This window comes from Nyctibius grandis, chromosome 1 (genome assembly GCF_013368605.1).
Source record: "Nyctibius grandis isolate bNycGra1 chromosome 1, bNycGra1.pri, whole genome shotgun sequence".
Classification (NCBI taxonomy): Eukaryota; Metazoa; Chordata; class Aves; order Nyctibiiformes; family Nyctibiidae; genus Nyctibius; species Nyctibius grandis.
This window is the reverse complement of record NC_090658.1, coordinates 73,916,141-73,940,418: the sequence shown is the minus strand read 5'-3', so window position 1 is coordinate 73,940,418 and position 24,278 is coordinate 73,916,141. Positions and strand designations below refer to the sequence as shown.

The window sequence follows — 24,278 nt, the reverse complement described above, 5'->3', positions numbered from 1 at the left end:
GTTCATGGCATGAATTAGGACAGAGACACAAACTTTGGATGAAAAGAAGTTGTGAACTGAATGAATTTTCCAAATACTCAATTTAAAGCAGTTACTCACATTCTCTACACAATCTTGAGGCATGCAGATATCAAAGTGTGTTTGTGATCTTTTTTAATGGATTTAGAGAAAAAGTATTTTTCTTTCAAAAGAGGTCATACATTCAGAACTGCATTGCTCATGTTAGAAGATCCAATCCCACAATCAATCAGATTTTGCAGACTCCTGTGTCCATTATCAAATCTTATTAGGAAAAACAGTGTTCCCACAGAGAAATGAGGATCTGCCTGCAAAGATGCAACTGCAGGGCTAAGACCAGAGCTGTCATTTGGTGAGCACTGGCTTTCATTATAGTGTAAGAATGTTATCTCCTCTGGATAAACAAAACCATTTCCTCTAGCTGGAATGACAAACCCCTTTGAAAATGTTAGATTCCCTATCATAGATTTAATTGCTGTTGCTAATCAGGAAGAAAAGAAAACACAGGAAACATATCTTATAATTGCATGTGAGGGACGTATAATTAAAAAAAAAGAGCATAACATGGTACAGTATCATAAATTAAAGAACAGCCAGAATTCTGCCTTAAAAATTCCTCCATATGAGGGAAAACAGAAGCTAAACATCAGAGGAAACAAACCTATTTTTATTTTTTTTTTCAGTTGACAAAGACATTTTCTCCACATTTCTAATTCTGTCAAATTAAGCATTTTTCATTTTTGTTTTATATTTACAGATAGAAACTGACAAGCCACTAAGTAAGATTTATTGCTTTCTTTCCTGTACCTGACTGCCTTTCCCAGTAGGGTAAGGAATGAATATTTCAGTGCAAAACCAGGAAACGAGAGCAGAAAAATGAACAGGGACAGGCTTCTTTGCTGCTCTTCAGAACACTGAATAGAAATCCTTTCAGCATAACAAATGTTGATTTAGGTTTAAAGCGATCTGCTAACAAAAGAGAACTCTCTTAGAAGACCTTGTTCCAATACCTTCTTTGCTGAAAGACAATCCAGGATTATTGCTATGCTTACTTTTGGTTTATTTTTACAATGAAAGATTAGAAATGCTACAAAAATTGTGGCAATCCACCTGACGTACCAGAATACTGAAACAGCTTAAGCTGAATTCTTCCACTATCTTCAATACCAAGTGATACCACACTTAAGTATCATATTATTTGAAACCATTTCCTATAACGTATTTTCAGTGTTTATGACACCTGGATAAGTTACCCAGCTGCTGGCATTAATTCAGCAGCAATTACTGCTTTTACAGTTACTGTCACCTTGACACTAGCAGGTGGTTTTGAGTTTAATTTCATTCAGTCCTCACTCCTGGCTAAGCCAAGTCAGTTATGAATCATCTTTGCTACAAGGTGAGGAGACAGTTAATTACATTTCTGGAAACAAGCGTTGTAATGAGTCACGTCAGTGTGTTAACCAGTAACAACAGAAGGAGTCCAATGGACTTCATTTAGGACCTCCATAGCTGTAGTAGTATTTATTGTACACCCAGAACCAGAAGTGCTGAGAGCATATTTTGAGAATTTTCCCAGGAAACAGACTGGGTCCAAGACCAACTTGCTAGCTCTGGGCCAGCCCTGGTCCTGCTGGACCTGAGTGGAGCACACATGAAATGTCACACCAACGCATAAGCCCACCTCCACCCCAAGGCTGCACCCAACCTCATGTCTTCCTACCAGAACACAGAAGAGGACAGTGGATTAAAAATGAGTGGCTCCGCTCAAGGCTACACCTACAGTGGTCAAAGACAAGCCAGAGCTAATCAGTGCAACTGCACACACTGACACCTGAGTCAGCATCATGCTCTTCAGCACTCTGAGTTTCGGGAAAGCTTTCTGGTTTGTAAGCGTAGTGTCAGACCTAGAGCACCTTTGCCCACCTGTAATACTTTGCTCAGAGCTAATAAACCTCCTCTTAATCCCCAAGACCAGAGGGTCACTGATGGCTGGGTGGAGCAGGCCTGGGTCTCCTGGGGTTGCACCAACCTGGAGCTCAGAGGCTTGGCTGGATGCAAGAACTTTCCCTACAGAGGCAAGGGGGTTTCTGCACTAAACACCTTAAAGCACCCTACACTGTCTGTGCTGCTCGAGCCAAACCCATCAACAGGGGCATGCCAAGCACAGTCAGCCTGGACAGTGAAGAGCTGACTAAGCACTGGAAATTTAAATCAGCACCGCTTCCATAAAAGCATGGTGAAGGAAACGAAGCGTGCTTTATCTCCGTCACAAAGCGTGGTTTGTCACACCTTCACCTGAGAATTTTGACGGGACAGAGCAGCATTTTATTTTGTTGTGAACTTAAACAAGTCACCCCCTCCCTGGAGACTAGCAAAGCACAACTGGTCGGATTTCTGTCCCATCGGGATGCCGGCAGATGGAGCACAAGGTAAGCCATTACACAGCACAGCTCAGGGGCATCCTGGGGTTAGGAGATGTCAGAAATCCCAGGGAAAGGGCTAAATTAAAAAAAAAATAACAACTTAGTTTGGTAAATAATCTCAGATGCTCCCCTTTCATTAAAATTCTCAAGGCAGCACTAGTTTTCATACAAATCTCTCCCTCACACATATGAATAATATCACAGCTGCATAAGGCAGGAGGAATGTTTCGTTTAAAAATAATGACAATTCTAGCCATTCCCACGATCCTGCTCAGCATCTACCATCATACAGTGCTTGGCTGGAATGAGTTAAAAGACAAATGGTTTTCAGTAGAGAGAGCCTGGAAAATATAGATCCTGCAGTAAAAGAGGACTTTTTATCCCAGTCTAAGGTTGAAACAGCCACAGGGTAGTATTTATAAGATGATCTTCGATACAGGAATCTAAAGCTTATGTTTGACACATCTGTGAGAGCAGCAGGCATCAGAGTGCTCAAACCTTGAGAAAGCTCTTGGCACCCAAGATGACATGGAGATTCAGGAAGGCGTGCATAAGTTTCCAGCTTTTGAAAATCATGATTGTAGAAGTATGCAAATAACCTTACTAGAGAGATTCAGGCAGCCTGTGGTATCTGTGAGCAACAACTCTATCTCACCTGCAAACTGCTAGAGCAGTATGTGCCTTTTTCACCACCTGACGAAATAACAAACACAGTAAGCTTTCAGATTTGTACTGCCCTTCCCAGAATACTCCACTATGCTGGTCACCAGCTCACAGAAGGAAATTCACTTTAAAAAGATGCTTATTACAAAAATTAGATTGCATTTTTTTGAAAAAAAACCCCAAAACTAAAAAATCCCTTCTTTTATTCACCACGGGCCTTTTTTGTTATTGTTTCACTGATGACAAGAAAATTAATTTTCTTTTCTAGCTGATTATTGTACCAAAGAAGTCACATAGTACCCTGAAGAGTCCCCCTCTGTAGAGAAGACTGTAGAGAACTTAATCAAATGGAAGTAACTGGATTAGTGAGAGATTTCCAGATTTAATCCAAATGTACATAGCAACAAGCTCAAACCCCCTCAAGTTATCAGCAGTAGCTAACACATGTAATTACTTCAGTTGTTTTTTAACTAAAGAATTTTTAAGTAGAAATATTGTGTTTGAAAAATCTTAGTTTTAGGAAGGCCAGTAACAAATAGTACAAACTGGCAGAAGGAAGGCAAGGCATAAAACAAAGAAATATTAATGTACAGTAACTTATACACATCTGACTTGCACTTTAAAATTGGAATGAAGGAAGGAATTGCTAAATAACTGCAGAATTAAAAAATCATAAAGGAAGAGTTTGTTCTAGTTATATTTAGTTATTTTCTTTTGTGCTATTCATGTTTATTTAAGATTGCTTATACAGACAGAAAATCCAAGAACTATTTAACAGGAAGCACTTTTAGACCATAAGAGAAAAAGTAACTGTTAATTTATCTACTAATGTCAAGAAAGCATTAGGTTTTTTAAAGCTTATGTATACTTGCACAACTAAAAGCTTAGCTACAACCCATTAGTACCTGGAAATATCATGAACTGACCATTTAATAATATCTCTGTTGCGATAATTCAAGAAAAGCTGGTGATGAATGTATTAAACAAACTTTAATGATTGCCTATAAAAAAAGAAATTTGTTAGGTATAAAAGCCTTTGAGAATTCCTCACCCCAAACTCAGGGCAGTCTTAATTTTTCAAGAGGCGTGATACACAGCATGCATGATGAGTAATGAGTTGGATTTGCTGTATATGTGCAGATCAACTGTGCTCTGGCAGCTGGTTCCCGAGGCCCAAACCACAGGTAACAAGACTCACGCCTACAAAAGCTGGACTCAAATCTTAAGGTTCTGAAATCCCACAGCACCCCAAATAAATAAATTATGAAACAGCTCAGTGTCAGTAAATCAGTGTCAAAGATTTGGGTTGCCAGTCTTGCGTCCTGTCAGCAGTAGAAAGCCTGGAGTCCCAGGTCTCCAGTCAAATAAAGCATGTGTTTCAAGCAAGGGCAGGTGGCAAGCTAGCAGGCATTAAAACTGTCAGCAGCCCATGACAGAGGACTGAGCCCACACCCAAGAGCCAGTGGAAGTTTTAAACCTCTGTTTCTACTCAATATCTACATAACTGGAACAGGATATCAACCAACTATATATGTATTAACACTATAGTATGCCCTGCTCTGAGCAACAGACAGCACTGTAAGAGGCACAACAAATGCACAACTAAAGGATGAACAGACACTATCGCTAAAAAACTCCCTCCCAAGACCCCTCCATCTGCAACAAAACAAACCCCCCTCAAACCTGCAGAAGTCTGTTATTCAAATGCTTGGATGCTGGTGAGAGACACTGCCAGCCCTAGAAGCAACTCATAGACTAACACCAGGCAAGGAAGCACAAAATACATCATGTATTTAGCGCTCAGGTCTTCTACAGTTAAGGAAAATCACACATGTGTTTGAAAATATATTGGATGTAAGTAAATAGGAATGGAATTAAAAATATGGCATATACAATGGAAACTCATTATATCGTGAAGTGATACAGAAAACATCTGTATGTCATCTTAGAGGTTTGTGTTTTTCCTGATTAAGGAAACAGCTGCTTTAGTAGAATTACTCATATCCACCAGTAACGAAGAGTATCTTTTAGCCCAATTCCTCTGTTAAGCCACAAGCATCTGCTTCCTAATTTACTTTTTATTTAATCTTGTGTACCCAGACCAAGTGCTGTAACAAGGAATTTAAATAGCTGCCTCATTTTACATCTTGCAAGCTATGGTATCTAAACAAAGAACAGCACTTTGCATATGAAACTCTCCTTTCAAGCAGGTGACCGTTGAGAGGTGATTTGCAACACCATCTGTGTGAAAGTAGGGGGTGGGGTGGAGGAGCCTAATAAACTTTGCATGGTGAATCAATAATTACATACTTAGTGTAGCATAAAGTGCTAACAGAAGATTCATTCCTGGCCTTGTAAATTTGACTGTATCTTTTCATCCCGATACCATTAAATGATTTAGAGGGATGCCTTCACTCTAAAGTACGCTCCTAGACCACGGAGGCAGGCACAGAAAAGGCTAAAATCACTCTGCAGAGGTAAAGGATATTTTATTTGCTTTTTAATGTTAACTCAACAGCAAATGGAGAGCTGTTTGTTTCAGCCAGTGTTATGTGATACTCGTTTGTTCCAGCTGTTAATAGAAAGAGGTTTAAATGATGCTTATCAAATATACACGTATAACAACGTGAACAGGACACCAAGTAAGCCTACTTTAATTGTTCTTTTGCTCATTTTTTTTCTAGCTTCATTTACTCACTTGAATATTTCACTCCAACATCAGAATAATAGCTTAATGAAACAACTCTCGACAGTTGGAATCAAAAGGGTCCTTGGACAAAAGAGTCCAAGGCTCAGGATCTCCCATATTCTACCATCTTCCTTGAACCAACCACTAGCCAATGGCTACCTACAGAGCAAACCTGATCAGCTTGCTGAGCCAATGGAAAAAAATAACTGCTCTGTCTTTTCCCTCTGGTCCCCCTCAAAAGGGCGGTCTTCCTGAATCATCAGTCTCAATCTGACACCATCACAAGTATTTATATCACTCAAAGGCCAGTCCTCAAATGGTTAAAATTTATACTGACAATGTCCTCAGACCAGGTAGCACAGAGTAGCTCTTCTCTAGCCAGCTAAGGGTTTATTCCTTCTGGAGAGAGTTACTCCTATTGCTGTAGAGCAATTGTCATGGGTCTGCAGTGGTAGTGCTGTAGCCCTGAGAAAGGAAAGTTTTCCTTTTCCCTGCTGTTTTCACATAAAGTGCTCCAGATAGCCAAGTAGCTGTGTTTTCATGAAGCTGGCAGTGAAAGTTCACAGAATCACAGAATGGCTGATGTTGGAAGGGACTTCTGGGGGTCATCCAGTCCAACCCCCCTGCTCAAGCAGGGCCACGCAGAGCCAGTTGCCCAGGACCGTGTCCAGATATGGCTTTTGATTATCTCCAAGGATGGAGACTCCACAATCTCTCTGGGCAACCTGTGCAGTGCTTGGTCACTCTCACAGTAAAAACGTGTTTCCTAATGTTCAGAGGGAACCTCCCATGTTTCAGCTTCTGCTGAAAGTTATATATAAATGTTATATTGTGGCAGAGCATTAGGGCATGTACAAGGCAGTGTCATAGTATAGTCCTAAGTGACTTTTGTCCAACCTATAGCTTCAGTAGACAGTGGAACAAATTAATTAACAACAAGAGTCTCCTCTTGTAAGGCAGTAGTGGCTTGCTTTACAAGCAGTAAACTAATAATAATAAGAACAACTAATAACTAGCGAACTACATGCAACACAGGTGACAAAAGGATTAGGACAAGGAACAAAGCAGGGTGAAAATCCAAACTGGCAAGTCTGAATACTAAAGTTTTAAAAACAAGTCATGACATTGGGCACAGAATTACAGAGTTCCAGGCTTTACACATTCTTCGTTAAAAGCTTAAGGAGTCTTATGTGCATTAAAGTTTATTCTACCAGAGATCCTCCTTTCCTCTTCAGGCATGGGCAATTCCACTGACAGTTAATTTGATGTGCTCGTGGATATAAGAAGAATAAATTATAACCTACTCTTTTAGAGTGTTTCTTCCACTCCTTAAACATATACCACATATAACGAGTATTCACTGAAAATTAATGTTGTATGTTAAGGCTGTCCCATGTTTAAACAGCAAAGCGCTTCCTTTAATCCTTATACTAGGATTGAAGCTAACAAAGGAATTTCCAGGTTTTGTGATCTCAGATACTGGAAACAACATAAATATCTTAAAAAGTAAAATGATCACAAGTACGAAGACAGTGCCAGCTGTCACTCTGTTAGATTTATAGCATGGATCACTTAGGAACAAGCCATTTGATCATAAAAGTGTCTCATTGATTTTTCTCTGCCATCAGCAGCTACAGACTACTTCTGTTTCACTTTTTCATATATGGAAAAGGAACCGAGTTTTATCTGTCCCAGCCCTAATGCTTCAGTGGTTTCTCAGATTACAAGTAAATGTTGATGACTGTCACAATCACGAACTTACTTCTTTCATTTGTTTTGATAAATTCCATTAAAAACAATGGGATTGAGAAGGTGCCATTTGGGTAAATTCAGCCTGAATTTGCAACTGTACGAGCAGTTCAGCTTGCCTCCATGACAGGTGAGTTTTGTAACCCTAGCAGTTGCACTGATGATGCATTCTTAAGAAGTTATTTTTCAGTGGAGACGAACATGTTAAAATTTAGCATACTATGCAGGTTCCTTCCTCCACAAGACCTCTGACACACCATCTAGCTGGCTTTTTATATAAGTAATGTAACAAAAAAAACCCTCTTTTGTATAGCAGGAAAAGAAGATGATGGTTTCTTAACTCAGTGCTTTCTTTCTTATTGTTGAGATTTCTTGGAAATACAATAGTCACCGAATTGTCTGATAAATAATAGGCACATCAAAAACGAGCCTAAATAAAGTGCTTGTGTATTTTCCTTAAATTAAATATAAGAAAGGTGAACTCTCTTGTAGTTCTTTTTACGTAAGCCAAACAGGAGGCTTCAAGAGAGAAGAACTATGATTTAAGAAGCTGCTTTTATATTTTAAGTTAAATCATCAGGCAGACTAATTCAATTCCTTTCTGTTTACTATAAGCCTATTTCTCTTACTGGACAAGCCATAAAACCAAAGTGACTAAAATGTAAGGAGGCAGGCAGACATTTCCAATTCTTAAGAGTCAGAAACAAGTGCTCTGACTGAAGAGCAGTGCTGCCAGCAAGTCATAAATTTATGAGCAATTCAACTGTTTCTCTGAATTCCCTGCAGTTAAAACTTTTTTTTACAGTTAAACCTCAAAATCATTCCTATAATTAAAGAGCCATAAGATGTTCTCTCCAAAGATTAAAATTTTTTTTTGAATGCAGTGCATATTTGGAGAAAATAATGGTTACAAGTACTCAGAAAGATTTCAAGTATGCATACTGGCATGTATAGCTGTCATTACATTGCTTTCCATCCCCCCACATGAAGCAAGGGGAAAGAAAAAAAACACACGACAGTCATGTAACCTCTCTCAATTTTTACCAAAACTCATGACATGGCTTTTAGTGTTTTATTTTAATGCTTGACTGAATGCTTCACATAGCCATTCCTAGAGAGAGTCCTTTGCAGGTTTCACTAAATTATTTTTATATTTGATGGCATGTAAATTAAAACATTACAGTACCTTAACTGTAATTTCAAGTTGGAACCAGATATAAAAAAAAAAGTCTTAAAAGTATGATTTAGAAAAGGGACATCTTGGCACCAGCTACACTCATTACTTCTATCACCAACTGTCATAGTCCATCAAGAAGAAACTGGTTGAGCAAGGAGGAGTTCTCGCTATCTCAGTCTTTACTTTTGCCATTGGGTCAATTAATAACCATATTATCTTAACACATAACATTCAAGCAAATCAGAAAGGTTGATGGCATTTAACATCGGAGTAAGTCTGCCCAGACATGCTGAGTACCATCCCCATACTCTCTTGCAGCAGTGTGACAATGTTTGCCCAGAGCATCTCATCAGTTACTGATCCCACCTGGAATCAGGAAGATGATTTTTTCTTCCCTCTAGAATATAAATGGAAATAAAAGCAACTCTGGAGAGAAAAGACTGAGCACAGACTGAATGATATTTGTAAGAGATACCCCACAAGCAGCAAATGCTGATGAGAAGGTTTGAGTTATTCACTGGCTTTGCATGATAAAAGGAAAAAGATTGAAATTGTCTGTATACTATGAATAGTGTTTTTAAGAACAAGTTGGGGAAAATAGCATCCTTTAAGAAACAGCATTGTGAGCTGCTGATTTTGTTCTGCAGCTGTTGGTTTGAAGAAAACAAAAATGAGTTTTCAAAGAAAAATGGAAGATAATGAATTTCACAGCATATCCTTTTCATATGATGATCCTGAGGATCTACTGGACTGTAAAATTATCTAGCCATGCTTGCAAAAATTAAGGACAACTTGCCCCCCAAGGGACAACATGACTTTAAAGCACTAACTGGACTGAACCAGCTTCCAAAGACAACTAGTGTGGTTATTTTGCTTAGCCTGCAAAAGCAGAAAACTGCCTAAAGGTTGAAGAAGGAATAAAGCAGACAACTAGTTCTTCAGATTAACTAGTTATAGAGCCTTTTCGGTAGTTCAATGCATCTGAATCATAAGAAACGACAGAACTGGCCATTGATGCCAGAAGGAAGATTGCTTTCTGTTAGTTGTAAGGTTGACTCTACTCCAGTAACACTGCTGCTGGAATGATCTTCCGTGTTTGCTTTAGAGTTTTGTCAGTTTACGTAAGATTGGTTTTTTTGGAAGTTAAAATAAGCTTTTGAGTCTTCATGTAGCTGAACTACTAGAGCCTCCTCATACTGTACTGTCTTAATTAGCTACTACTTGAAGGAGTTATCAAGGTCAGATGGGTTAATGTAAGCAAAGGTATCAGAGCTGAACACATCAAACAAAATCCAAGTTCTTCAGAACATCTTACCATCTCCCGACCTCTCATATCTTATGCTTTACTAGAAAATTAAACAGTAAGATAGCTGACCAGCTAACACCTGTGGGAATACAAAAGTACAATACTTGTTGACAAAAGACTTGCAGTGTAAACAGTGAGCGAAGAAATTGAATTTGCTGTTTAAATGCATCCTAAAATATTTTTCCTTGAGGAAAGCAAGTAAGATTTACATGAAACACTGGCACTACTTACTACTCCTCTATTTCACCTTTCAGATCTTCACGAAAGTGTTTTTTTTTCATCCTCTTCTCAGTCTTTGGCTTAAGAACAGTTTGCAGTTTGCCCATTTCTGTGCACTTAGCCCTATACAAAATGAGCCCTTACATTCATTGATTTGAGCAAAACAAAGATTTGTCTTTCAAATGCTTCATGACAGCTCTGTTTAGGGGCAATTACCTGCCAAAAACCCAAATTCCCCTTGGCATCCGTTGTGCTGGAAGGAGCAAAGGATTTTTGATGTGAACATCTTTTCCAAATTCCCTCTCAATCATTTGCACATAGGGTGCACATACAGTCTGCGTATGGCAGAGGCAAGCTTTGGGCACAGTAGAGACAGGAAATGCACTCATTTACCAACCACAACATTTAACAACATTATTCAACTGTTGCATTTTTACAAACAAATGGCAAACAAATAGCATTTGGATTCCTGCAATTTCTGAAAGACCTGGTAAAAAGCTCCCTCCTTATCTTTCCTTTCAAATCTTTCAGATTTCTGTTGTTTGAAAAGCACAAACAACAGATCCTGCCAAAAAAATAGACAGGCCAATTAGCACTCCCCATACATCGATCCCAAAAGTTCATGCTAACTTAAATCCAGTGAACCTTGTTTGTATCTGTTTCAGGTTTGATCTGCTGAGCAAGACTTATTGCTAATTCCAAAGGAGACTAAAAGAATATCTGATTCTTCTGCAGCAAAGACGCCATTATCTGTATCTACTGCTGGAGGCGTGAAAGGCATGCAAGAACAGCAATGATGTCTGCTTCTGATTTCAGGCATTCAATTTTCTCAATGATTTTCAGTTAGCTTGAAGTAGCAGGACTTGTACACAGCACAAAGTGGTTTTTTGCAATAAATCTCTAATCTGATACTTCAAAGAGCAAATTGAGTGAGGAGCTTTCCCAATTTCATTCATCACAAACTTCTATTCACTCGATTTGTATTTAAAATACTTAGAATTAATTAATGCTTATATAATCTTTAATAGAAGTAATCTAAATTTTTGCAAAAAGGTAGAAAGATTCTATGCAAAAGTAGAAGGATTCTTTGCTGAAGTGAGATTTGGGAATCTGATGGAATGCCGTAGTAGCTGCCAACAGAATGAAAAACACGGGAATCTTCTACTGGATGGTTTATGCTTTTATTTTCTCTAAGCTAATAAGGAGAAGATGATATCATTTACTTAACTCCCACCTTAATGAAAAATAACCTCTGGAGCAGACTCAGTCTATGGAGAGAAAGCACAAAATGGAATCTTACATAAACTAGCTAAATATCATGAAAGATTTAGATGAAGAAATGAAGAGTTATTCCATGCCCAGAGTAAAATGCAGGTACCTGCTATTTCTACCTGTGCTTTTTTGGGAAAAAAAATATTCAGTACAATGATTCAATAACATTTATTACTTACCATCTAATTGAACTTTTATAATACATCCACTAAGAGAATATACTTTTACAAATATTTTATATAGACTAGAATTAAAAGAGGATAAATTAATACTGATCTATTCCCACTGTCAGCACCAACTGAGATATTTTTATGTTGCTTTCATTTTCAGAAATAAGGCAGATTCTTGGCTGTAAGATTATATACAAGGATTATTCTTTAGCTAGTATATTTGCAACAATCTCAACACTGCTTGCAAATGGCTCCACAGAACCATGTACTTAACCATATGTTGTACATTGTCTATTAAATTTGCAGAACAGGACAATTCCACTAACTCTTCAGGCAATATGTTTTTACTCTCCTTTTATTCTCCTTTATTATTGCAATTGCATTTGATGCCACAAAATGACAGAAACAGAATACTGAGATAAATGAAAGAGACAGTTGTCTTAGAGACTGAATTTCTTTGCAGATGCATGGTGACTCTGGACAGACTGTTAATAGCATATAATTTCTTCTGTATAGTATATTAACCCACATGCAAAGAATTCTTTTGGGTCTATCTAGAGCTGCTACTCAAAAGGAAAGCACCCACGCTAGTACTTCTGGTAGACATGCCCTCTCCAACTGTTCTGTAGAACCACAATCAAGTGAAACTGCAAGATCTGGTTGAGAGCCAAATCCTCAAAACAAACAAACTAGCTCCCTCTCAGCTGCTTGAATTCTACTTAATAATATAGCTCACGAGCTCATGTCAAACACACCAGCTGCTACAATCACTAGCAGATATCACTTAGCTCTCATTATCATCCATTCTCCTTTCTAACAGTTCACCAGCTTTAGCATCAGACTATAGTAGTCTGGAGGTAAGCAGGGATTTTTGTTTTATGTAATGAGCAATAAAGCATTTCTGTTCAGTTATTTCTAAAGTCAATGCATGAATGCAAAAACGTCAAAAAAGTTTGCCATCGGGCAAAGCATTTTTTGTTGTTGTTTTGAAAAAAACTCCCCAAACCAACCACAAAAGAGAAGCCACTAAAAACGAAGAATGTGGTTATGTATAAGTCAGAGTTCTAAACTCATGTTTCTCAGACCAAAATCAGGGCTCTAGCTCCTGGTTTCATAGGAGGCTAGTAGGCTTAGGTTTGGCAGCTGCAGCAGGCTGTCACCATAGCTGCTCTGTCCCCCTGCTGTGGATATTAATGCTAATGACAGACATCTGAATGAGAAACATTCCCACTGCTGAACTCCAGCAGAAGGCAATTCACTGAATTAATGTAAATTGCCACTATTTTCACTTTACATTTGTAGAGTAGCCTTAGGGTCTTTATTACAAGGCACAAAAATTGTTGGTGATGGCAGCTGATTGTGTGCCTGGTGTACAGGTGATAGAGGCTCAACAGGGATTCAGGTACTTAGAGCTGAGTAAGAGTTCCCAGTTGTGGTATGTATACATGGTATCAGTAACTCCAGAGCAGAGACAGAAGAGAAGGAAAACCAAGAAGCAAAATTTGAATTAAGCGCAAGACTGGAAATCAGCATCTCTGTTACCATTCTCTTAAGTTTCTTCAGCATTCTGTGTGGGGCCAGCTTGAGAGGCAGAGTTGCACAGAGCAGCTGAGCAAGCAGCACTGGGAGAAAGGGGACAGAAGTATTAGGAACGAGAAAGCTTTTGGAGTATAGAGAACCTATTTAACAGAGATGGGTTTCATCAACAGCAACAATATAATTGCATTTCAGGAACTTAAGAGACAGAAATAGAAGACTGAAGGGCAGTCTGCTTGGAACAGCAGAAGAACAGTCTACACTAAAGAAAATCCTAGGAGTCAAGGTGATCTCCAGAATGTGAATCCACAGGGATTCTGCAGTACATTTTGATGCCTCGTACAGAAAGAGAACAGCATTAGATCTATTAAAGGTGGTGAAGAGACTGAAATACTAGTGGAGATTACAGAGTGCGATTGTGGGACACAGAGACAATTTTAAATCCTTCTCTGTCCTTGAGTAGGCTGCTAAGTGGTACATCAGAGCAGATATAAACCATGTTTTTATACACTGTAATGACAGCTTCTTGCAGAAACTCAGAGTCTATAAGAGAAAAAGTAGCTCTTGACTTAGTTTGACATATTACAGTTTAACAGGGACCACATGCTCCAATTCAACATGCTGTTATAAACAAAAGGTTCACTTTGCTAATGTTTAAGTTTGGAAAGAATCAAGAAGACCAGCTGAAACAAACTTAGAAAGTAACAGACAAATGGGTATAATGCTTAGAAACAATTTCGAGGATAAAAGATGAGGTTCAGAGTCACACGATTCTCAAATCAAAAGGCTCAGATGCCTTCTGTCTTCTTTTGGTGTGACCGTAAAGAAGGTAAGTAAATCAAAAGTATATTAAGTTCAGTTAAGGAATACAGAAACTGATAATGTCTGACAAGTTAAATGAAAAACTATTAAAGTTAAAAAAAAAACAAAACAAAACAAAAAAAAAAAACAAAAAAAGAGAAACATGAGGCCTGCTAGAGAGCCAGGAGGAACAATTAAGGGATGTCTGTGTAAAAGAGCACAGTGCATGAAAAAAAGCCATTGCAGAAAAGCTAAATTTGCCCCAGTGTTCAGTCTTGAAGAGCCTATGCAGGTTCCCATGCAAGTTGATTCTTAGAAGGACAAGCCTAATGCATTATCCCAATATTGAGGCTGGACTAGATGACCTCTTGTGGTCCCTTCCAAGATGAATGACTCCAGGATTCTATGAAATACGGAAGATAAAAAAAATCATAAATTGATAAAAATGAAACAAATCATCAAGATCATTTCAGAGCTCCAAAGGAACACCGCTGATATATAATATGACACTGCTGAAGTACTGATGTATCACCTAAAGCGGCAGCAGATGGATGGTAGGTGGCAAACGGGACCCAAATCTGAAAAGAGGCCTGCAGAAAACTACAGGCAATTGCAGTCTTCTAATTTCTACCAAACAGGGAATTCTACTGCCAGTCTGATGCTTAAGGAAGAGTTAAGTGGCATTCACACAGAAGTGACTAAGCTGATACAGTATGCCTGAAGTTTCAAACAGCATTAGAAATCAAGCTTCCAAGACACAAAAGGAAAAGTCCTCTTGTTAATTAGTGTCAAGTTAAGTGAAAGGTAGTGGGAGACAAAACATGAGGTCAGTTCTGACACTGGTCAGATAAGATCCCGAAGGCATCTATACTGGAACTTACATTCCTGATTTGCAGAAATAGGCCAATACCTTTGCACAGGTGACAAAGTTCATCCTCCTACTATTCAAGACTGCTAAATGATGAATTATATTTTCTTGTATTTGTGCAATTTAAATATTCTCTCTGAAGGGAGACCTCTACAAGAGAGGGAGAGTGAGATGAAAATAGCTACAGCTAAATTCTGGAGAATGTCTTAGCACTATATGAAGTCAGCAATGTTTTGTGGTCAGCCTGGCAAAGGTAGCTCTAGATCAATAGCATCTGCATCATTATTTCATGTCTGCTCCTCATTAAGGAGACAGCACTACCATCACTGATGGATGATTGTTTTAAGTGGGCAATGATTAGGTCTGAAGTCAGACAGGAGGCCAAGATCATCAACTGAGGTTCCATAGTAGCACTGTAACTCCTTTTCTAAATGCAGATAGAAACTAATTAGGTGACGTGCCATCGCTTTTTTTTGCTTTTCTTCTTTTTTTCTTCTAAGTAACAGTTGGTAGAGAGTAATAGATGAAACTCAAAAAGTCCAACATTTATCATAATGAAGAACAGTTTGTTGTGGTTTTTTTATTCCTTCATCCTGATCAGGATAAATTTGTGTTCATTCAAAAAGCATATACTGCCAGAGTGAAAAAAAAAATCTGTCACATTTCTGCTTCATGCAACGGAGAGAGATGGCAATATGAACATCATTATCAACTTTATTTTGTCTTCCTCCAGTGAAGATAACTATCTTTAATCCTAGAAAAGAGAAGGTTATAGTATGCGGGAAGAATAGCTGCTGAATCCAAAATATTTTAACTCTGAGGAAAAAAAATTACTCATCCCATTCAAATAATGGAAAAGCTTCAAAGGAATCTGGGAACTTACCAGGATGTGAAACTCATTTTCCTTATTCACTTCAGAGCATTTTGGATTTACTTTTTTGCTACTCATACAAACAGCAATTATTAAAAGCTCCTTCTATTTCTGCCTATGCAATGTATTCCCTGACTGCGGAACCAACCTTCAAGTAAAACAGTGCCCTTATTACACAGCTTTAGCAGTACCTATAAGAACCAGCTATCAGTAAACCAGAAGAGCTAGTCAGATCAGTCTAAGTTTGTACATTCTCTACAAGCAGTGCCATACACTTACCATGACTTTCAGCACCAGTATCACAGTTATTCCCAACAGTGAAGATTACAATACTCAGAAATAACGTTTGTCATCTCCATGAATTCCAAGAAAGGTCTTAGCTGCTGTTAGAGGACAAATGTTGTCATCCTCCAAAAGTTAAGAAATTATCTCCTCATATGACTACATTTGGAAGTGTGTTTTAAGCAAGAGGAAAAAAAATATCTGCATCTGTAACCATTCTGTAATCATCTGCAGAACAGGGGATCTTGTTGCACACAATACTCCTGACCCTTGGTACACCAGAATTTTACATGAGACTAGTAAGTACCACAAAGCATTCACAAAACAAATCTCTCCCTTACTAGACGTCTTATTTTCCAGTATAAAACCAAAAACCATCACGTACCAAGTTGCTTAGAAGAGGAATCACTTGTCTACTAATGAATTCAGGTGTAATTTAAACAAAACAAACAAGAAAGTTTGCAAATAAATCTGTCCTGTTCCTATGGTTTAAACTTACCATATTACAGGCTCCTCCAGATGCTTTCATACTAATCAACAAACAAAAAATCAATACTAGCACTGCTTTAAAGGAGACAGGTTTATTTTTAATAATCCCCTACAGCCACTAACTCATGGAAAAATACCAGGGAAGCATTCATATGTAATATTACTATGAGGGACTTCAAAGAAAAAAAAGAGCAGTTCTTAAAAAGTTACTTATATTGAAATCAAGTTTTCTGGTATTTATAGCTGTTTTGCAAATGAAGTTTGACATTTGATTGGAATTCTTTCTAGCTTGGGTTTAAATAGCAATCAAAATAAAAAAAAAGTGAGTTAAAGTGTATGACACTGTTCTAGCACTTTTAGGCATTTCATATTAATTCTAGTAAGGCAGAAATTCTAGGAAGTTTAATATAATGCATCTCATAGCTCTATTTGCAAGTAAGCACTGCACACAGTTATCAAGAGGCAAAGTATTCGATTTGTTAATTTTTAGAATTATTCACAATGGTGCCTTTATCTAAATGAACTATTATGCGAGCAGGATGTTTTAGGAACTACTCAGCATGATAGAATAGTCTTTAATCATGATTAGTTAGACTTACAAATGATTATGGAACATACAATATGTTGCAGCTTTGGATCATTACCCATGGAAATGTAACTCAGAAGTACAAACAATAATTATTTCCATCATTCCTTTTACTGAAACATAGCTTTCTTTAATTAGGATACTGGTAAGTGTGTAGAGTAAATGTAAGATTTTAAAATAGTTAATCTGATAAAGAATAAAATGAGCTTTTAACTGAGAAAGCTTAATCCTCCAAACTGCCTGCATACAGGTTGCTCCACCTCCTTAGGAACACCCACCAATATAATGGACTAAAAGATAATTAAAGATATATTTCTTATGGTGGCAGCCAGCCTATGGGGACCTCAGTCCTTTTCACACCTGTCAGCAGCACCAGCAAAGGACAGACCCATGCAACATGGGAAACCTCTCCGTGCTGCACAGCTGCTCTGTCCTCAGCACAGCTGCATCCCGCTCCTCCCATAGGGAATAGCTGGCTATTGCTTCAGTGTCTTGGATTTAGGAGACAAACCTGGAAGTTTCCCCAAATCTGACAAAGGCAGAGCATGCTGAGTTGCACTCTCTAAACCACTAGGACAAATGTTAGTTTAGGAACATCATTCTGTCTCAGACAGCAAATGTCTATGAGTATGAAAACCAATGGCAAGCATCGATGGTGTCTCTCCCAGCTTGCAAGAACTCAGGACTCTCCTTAATCATACACATTATCTCTGTGTTTAGGGGCCCATTTTACTTTCATTAATGAGTCCATTCATTTTTGGAACAGACATTGCATCCAGTATCACTAATATTCCACTGCAAAGAGCTTCACTTAATCATGCATTGTGAAACACCTTTTGTTTCAAATATTTCCTCATTTCATTTGTACAACAGAGTTTTATTTGAACACCAGTGTTGCTATCAATCTAGTCCAAAAGGTGGTGGTAAAACTGCCTCTCTAAAGGGGAAGGAATGGTTGAGAAGCAATGACTAGGTGTTATTTAGGAGAAACTATATGCACTGATTGAAAGTGAGCCTGCACATTAACAGACACAAGATATAAACCATCAACAGATATATGAAATCAATAGCACTGATGACAAACAGTTCAGGCATTTCTTGGCAGACAACTGCTGCTTGATGTAAAGGCTCACGTGCAGTCCTCTACCAGCTCATTGTCTGCCAAGAAGCATCCTCTGCTTCTGTCAGAACCAGTTAATTAAAATGTAGCAATAGGTTATACTGGAAAAGTTCATTTCTGTTTGCAACAAGTAGATCTGCAGTGAAAGATACAACCATTTAACCATAGAAGGACGAGCTTTCATTTCTTTTCATCCTTACATATGAGTTACTGTAGGAGGGCGAGCGATTTCCTTCAAGAGTCAGATGAAACAAAGTAAAACAATATTTAGTAAAGATGAAGAAGCCAGCTACCAAGCACCTCAATTTTTTTCATTACTGTTAAGTGTGACTTTGAAATGGGTCTAAGTGCAATTTTTTTCCCCAGAAAATTGTAACACAGTTAAAATACAAAAAACTGTATATTTTAAAACATTAATGTCTTTTCAATGCCACCTACACTCAGAACAGGACCACGGGAAATAAATAGGTAAGTCTACTTAAGATGTAAAGTGTCAGAGAAACATTGTCTTCTTATAACTGCTTTGTCAGGTACGTGACCCAATCATACCTGCTCAGACAACTTTAACATAATGATAAATTCTAACAAAACCCAACATGCACACCATAGAATTTAAGTTAATTTAAAGTGACAGGTTCAAAATAGAACTTTATCCAGTATTTGGGAAATTTACGTATGAAAGAAAAATACACATCTTTAGGGTTTTGTAGAATTTCAACCAGTAATTGCTTTGGATTTAAAGAAATCCAATGATAAATTCAACTTATGGTTAAAGAGCATTAACTTGGGTTAATCCTACAATAAAATACTACTATAATCCAGAGACAGGAACAAGAATTTAAACTAGTAAGATTAAAGACTTTTCAAGTGCCAAGCTAAAAATTTAAAGTATCACTGTACCTGTGACTTAGTATAGCCTTCTCTAAATATATTACAGAAATAATTGCATTAGTCAAAGCTCTTAGATGAAATTGCTTCTTCATCCTCTCCAGAAACCATGACAGGCCATAGAGATTAATAGGATATTAATTCTTTAAAGACATTCACATGTATAGGTTTACCAGTTATCCTTTTGTTCTTAACATTTTTTCCATGTGAGTTGAAGCTTCAGCTTCAGGAAGGCCAACAGAAGTATAGTTTAGAGGAGTTAAAGAATATGCCCCAAATCAATTTGTGAAGCAGATACCTGACGCACCAAATCCACCATGGCACAGGAACTCCGTAATAACACACTCCAGCACAAAGCCCAGTAAGAATGTACTGGCTATGGTTTCAACTCAGGAGGAAAAAAACCAAACATTTAACGCTAAGACTTATAACAAAGCAACAGTATTAGAAGCAAGAAAATCCACTGGACAGGTTTCTGCTGTACAAGCCATTTTAAAAGTTCTAAACAAACTTAATTCTGATAAATAAAATTATTAAACTAAGAGTTAACTACTTATCTAGATAATGATATTTCAGATAAGTAATGTGAAAATACCTTACCTCTTCTCCTGAGAGATAGTAAGCTGAAAGTAATCCACCAACAAAACGAATATTCACTTCAAATACCGAAATTTCAGCATTCTGTTGAAATAAACAAAGATAGTTTCATTCCTTGATACTTTTCTGTACAGTTTTGGCTGTTTCTCTTTTTTTTTTTCTTTTTTTTTTTTTTTAAATATATAGATGCAGGTATTAAGCTACAACAGCTGTAAACAGCAAAACACAGAAGACGCAGGGAAAGCCAACACAAGCAAACTTCAGGCATTTTAAAGTATTCCCTTCTCTTCCTCATATCAACAAAATATCCTCCCCATTATCCTCATCCTGTTTAACTTTTCATCTCTTCCACCTGGACATTCTCTAAATGCAGATATCTAAGTACCTCCCTGCAGATTCTTCACTCACACACAAAACGTGCTCTCAGATCCTCTGTTCCGCATTACCTCACCTCACACCATCGTTTCTCAGACACCTTTTAAGAAGATCTTGGTCAGAATGTCATAATAAGAATTTTCCTACCTCAAGTCTAAATGCAGGTTATTGTAAAATAGGAGGTAACATTACAGTGAGTCAATTATATGTTAATGATAAAAATGTAATCATGGTATGTGTTCACTAGGAAGCAGATAACCTTTCCTTATTACAGTGACAGCCCTTCTCAAGCTGGTCTGGTCTTTACCAATGACAGAGACTAGGTTTGCCATACTGAGCAGTATACATACAGCCATTACCTATTTCAAAACTCAAAGCACATTCTTCTCCGCCTGTTTAAATTCAAACTTAAATGAAGAATCTGAGTCTTATGATCACTACCTTCTCTTGTTCTTTACCAAGTCAATTCCAATTTTACCCCAACACACAACATCCGATCCACGCAAGAAGCACTCAGTTGAAAAGCCGATCGACTGAAGTTTCTTAACTTTTGCTTTTTTATGTAATACTAATTTTTATTTTTTTGTTTTTCTGTAGAAAAATGGTACGCAGCAGTCAATCTTCTAAACTTTCAGGCACGTAAATAAGGTGTTCGACTTGCATGTGTTCTGGGTTGCTCTTGCTTCTATTGAGTCATTTTTCCATCTTCTATTTGCTGACATATGCTATAGCTATATTCAATATAAATCAATGTATGGTGGAGCTGCGGGATTTTATTCCAAAGGACTTGCAGGCTTTTCTCACTCAGCTAGTTTTTGTACTTTTCCAGTTTAAATGTTCAGATGTCAGTGTATGTAGGAGGGAAGAAGTCGCTCCCTGTTTTTTACGGATGTTAAATTCTAGTAAACCGCCTTTGCAGAAGAAAACAGCACTAAGTTACTTATTAGAAATATTACTTCATGCTTTTCACTTTGCAAGGCACTCTGATCAAGGAAAGGTATCTAGACACATTGGAGAGTTGTTCAATGTTTCATCAGCTGTAAAGGTACAGACTTCAAAAAAACACTCACCGACTTGCTACTGTGCTTGTCCACTTACCCTCAGGCATTTAACTTTTCTGCTCTAAAATCTATTGTGCACCTCCTCCTCTAAAAATGGAGGATATAATTTCATCCACAGAATTGCTCTGATTAATATATAATCCATATATACTGTATGTGTGTGCCTGTGTAGCTTTTTTATACACATGAGCACAATTCAAAGGGGCAGACAAAGTAAAGCCATGACATACATCTGCCTATTGAAAACTCAGACCTCCCATCACGTGTTAAGACTGCAAACTGAAAAAGTTATCTTGCTGTCTGGCACTGTTCAGAACATAACATTTTTCCAAGTTAATTTAAAGTGTACTAAAACTCTGCACTTTCTCCTCACTCACTGCTCTCCTGATACTGGTCTACTTTTATTCTTTCTGAAAGAAACTGCACAGCCAAAAAAAAAAGAAAAAAAAAAAAGAGGCTTAATTTCTGTTTCCAAAATAGGAGAATGAAGTAACAGGAAACAGGTATTCACTTCGACTTTAACTAGCGTCATTTCTGCGCATTTCTTTCTATTGTATTGTGATATATGGTAAACCTGGGGAGATGGATAGAAAAACATTTAAATCCTCCAGAAATATGAACTAACTAGAGAATACAGCTGTTCACATGCCAAGCAGGCTACCTAGGTAAAAACTCCACATTAAATAAGGAAGTCTACCTTAACTAAATCCAATGATAAAACAGCTTGTAGAGAACTGATCTGACTTAAGAAAGGCTGATCTGATCTGACTGAAGAAAGGATGATTAAAGGAGTGATAGGGGCAGTTTCTCTTCCCTGGAATTTGAGCCACCTGAAACTCCTATAAATAGTATTTTACTTGAGAATCTTCTTCAGAAGTTCAGGTTTTTTCCATTTCAAACCTGAGCCTCAGCACACACCAAGAACTTTTCTTTGATGTGGGAAAGTTGAAGCTGTAAAGAGGTAGGTATTAAACAAGGAAATGAGTTAATCCGATATCCCAGACACTTGTGTTTCCTGTAAGGATGGAATTAAATTACTTTTTGATTTTGAATTGCTCAGAGTAAATCTAGTGATATACGAGCTGAATATTTTGTGTCCAGAACCTTACATTTTGCCTTTCTGGATTTAATATGGCCACTTAACTCACAAACCATTGCTATCTTTCAAGTAATGCAAAGGCCCTTTAAGAAAAGCTCATTATGCATGCACTGACATCTGCTCCTGGCATTCAGTTATAAACAAAAAGACGACTTTGAAGTACTGTGAATCAAGATTTTACTGTCGAACCACAAAGATTAATTGCACTGTAATCCTGAATGTTTGCTGAAGTGGTGATCTTTCCGGACATTTCTTGAAGCTAAACATTGCTATAATGTTATCAGATTTCCAATACTTCACTTGCACACATCTCTGAATCTTTGTTTGAAATCCTCATCTCTTACTAAAATCTTTATGCAAGCCACAGAAGCAGAGGCAATTAATGAAATGGACAGACATTTCATCAAGGGTAGATTTGAAAGCTGTATGCTTAGTACATAGTTATGCTGAAACTCATCATACCAGGCTAGCAGTATTCTCAGAAAGTACGGGAATTCTAGCAATTTGCAAAACAGTTAAAGAAGTTTTATAATTTCATGTCAAAGAAACATTCATCTCTACATGGAAAGTTCATGTGAAGAAGTAGTCTTAAGAAAAGTGAACTTGTCCTAAAAGTAGCAGATTTCTGCCACACCAACTTTACCCTTCTTTCTGGTTTGATTTTTAATTTTTTTTGTATTACACATTGAAGATGCCACATCCTGATCATTACCCTCTCTTCATATTTTTAATCATCATCCACATACAGTTTGCACAAATAAGTCTGTATATTTCTACTCAGCAGTCCAATCTTAAGTAACCAACGTTATTTTTTATTTTGGTCTCAGATCCAGCTGTACACAAATACCTTATGATTCATTTAATGGTGCCAAAATATATAAGAAAAACCTTTATCTACACTTCTCAAAGTTTCTACTTCACCAGCAGAAGAGGCCAGAATTATTTTACTTTATTTTGTATCTCAAGTTTAGCCTTCTCTTTCAAACCATCACTGTATCATTACATAACAGGTCTGAGAAGTGGTTGAATTAATACCATTATACCTAGTGGAACTTCTGTAAGGAGAAGTGACTGGACATGCTTATTTTAAAATGACTACAATGTTCCTTTTGTAAGATCCCAAGTATATATGCTGACTCTGAGCAACTGGATAGATATAATCTCTAATTTTACAGTATTTTCATTAGTACATGCATGGCATGTGTATGACAATATCTGAAACACCTTTGTGAGTACACATCTGTGCTAAGCTCTTATCGTTCCTATGCAATATCATCTTGCTCTGGCTGCTAATTTTGGAGGCCTCCCTTTTACAAAGGATTCTGAAAGTATGTAGACACTTGGGAAAGTGATATGCATACTGGGAACAACATATTTTTGTTTTACTTCTAGGGCTTTTATGTTAATTGAAGGATATGAGTAATTTAGTCTTTCACATTTAATCAATAATTTATCATTCACTATTTGATCTTCTGATAAGCGAATCATAAATGGGATAGTCCAAGTACTATATGAAATCCAGAGAAATTGTGATTGCTGCTCACTGTACTTAGAAAAATAGAAAACCAAATGTAATATACGTATCCATTATGTGGTACAAGCGCAAAACTGTGACAACTTTATGGAATTTCATCGCATTTCCTTGATTAGCTTCTAAAGAGAAAATTATTTTGACAAACAGATGTAACATCCTTTACATTGCTGGCTAGACACATTACACCACAGTGAACCTATTTACATACGGTGGAGACTGCTCTTTCTCAAACTCAGGCTAAGCAAATAAGCAAGTCTCTACAACGAAAGGACAAAACAGCTGAGTGTTAACACATTTTGTCTTGACAAGGAGAAATGCTAAAATAAAGGGTTTTTAAGCAAGAGAAGAATCATAGCTCAGGAACACTCAAGAATCCACAGAACGTGACAGGTTTAACTAGTAAACCTATTAAACTAACTCCTTTTAAAGCAAGGGAGGCTGACTATACCTTAGGAAGCTCCATCTTCAAAAAGCAACAAATATTA

General features: G+C 37.4%; 1 protein-coding gene across 1 annotated transcript in view; it reads right to left on the bottom strand.

The window, feature by feature from the left end:
• Positions 1-24,278, bottom strand: part of MAN1A1 (mannosidase alpha class 1A member 1) — a 157,568-nt gene that overhangs the window by 73,595 nt on the left and 59,695 nt on the right. Inside the window, exon 4 of the mRNA XM_068395292.1 lies at positions 19,728-19,808. Within this exon, the coding sequence (XP_068251393.1) occupies positions 19,728-19,808 (81 nt within the window). The remainder of the gene's footprint in view (positions 1-19,727; positions 19,809-24,278) is intronic.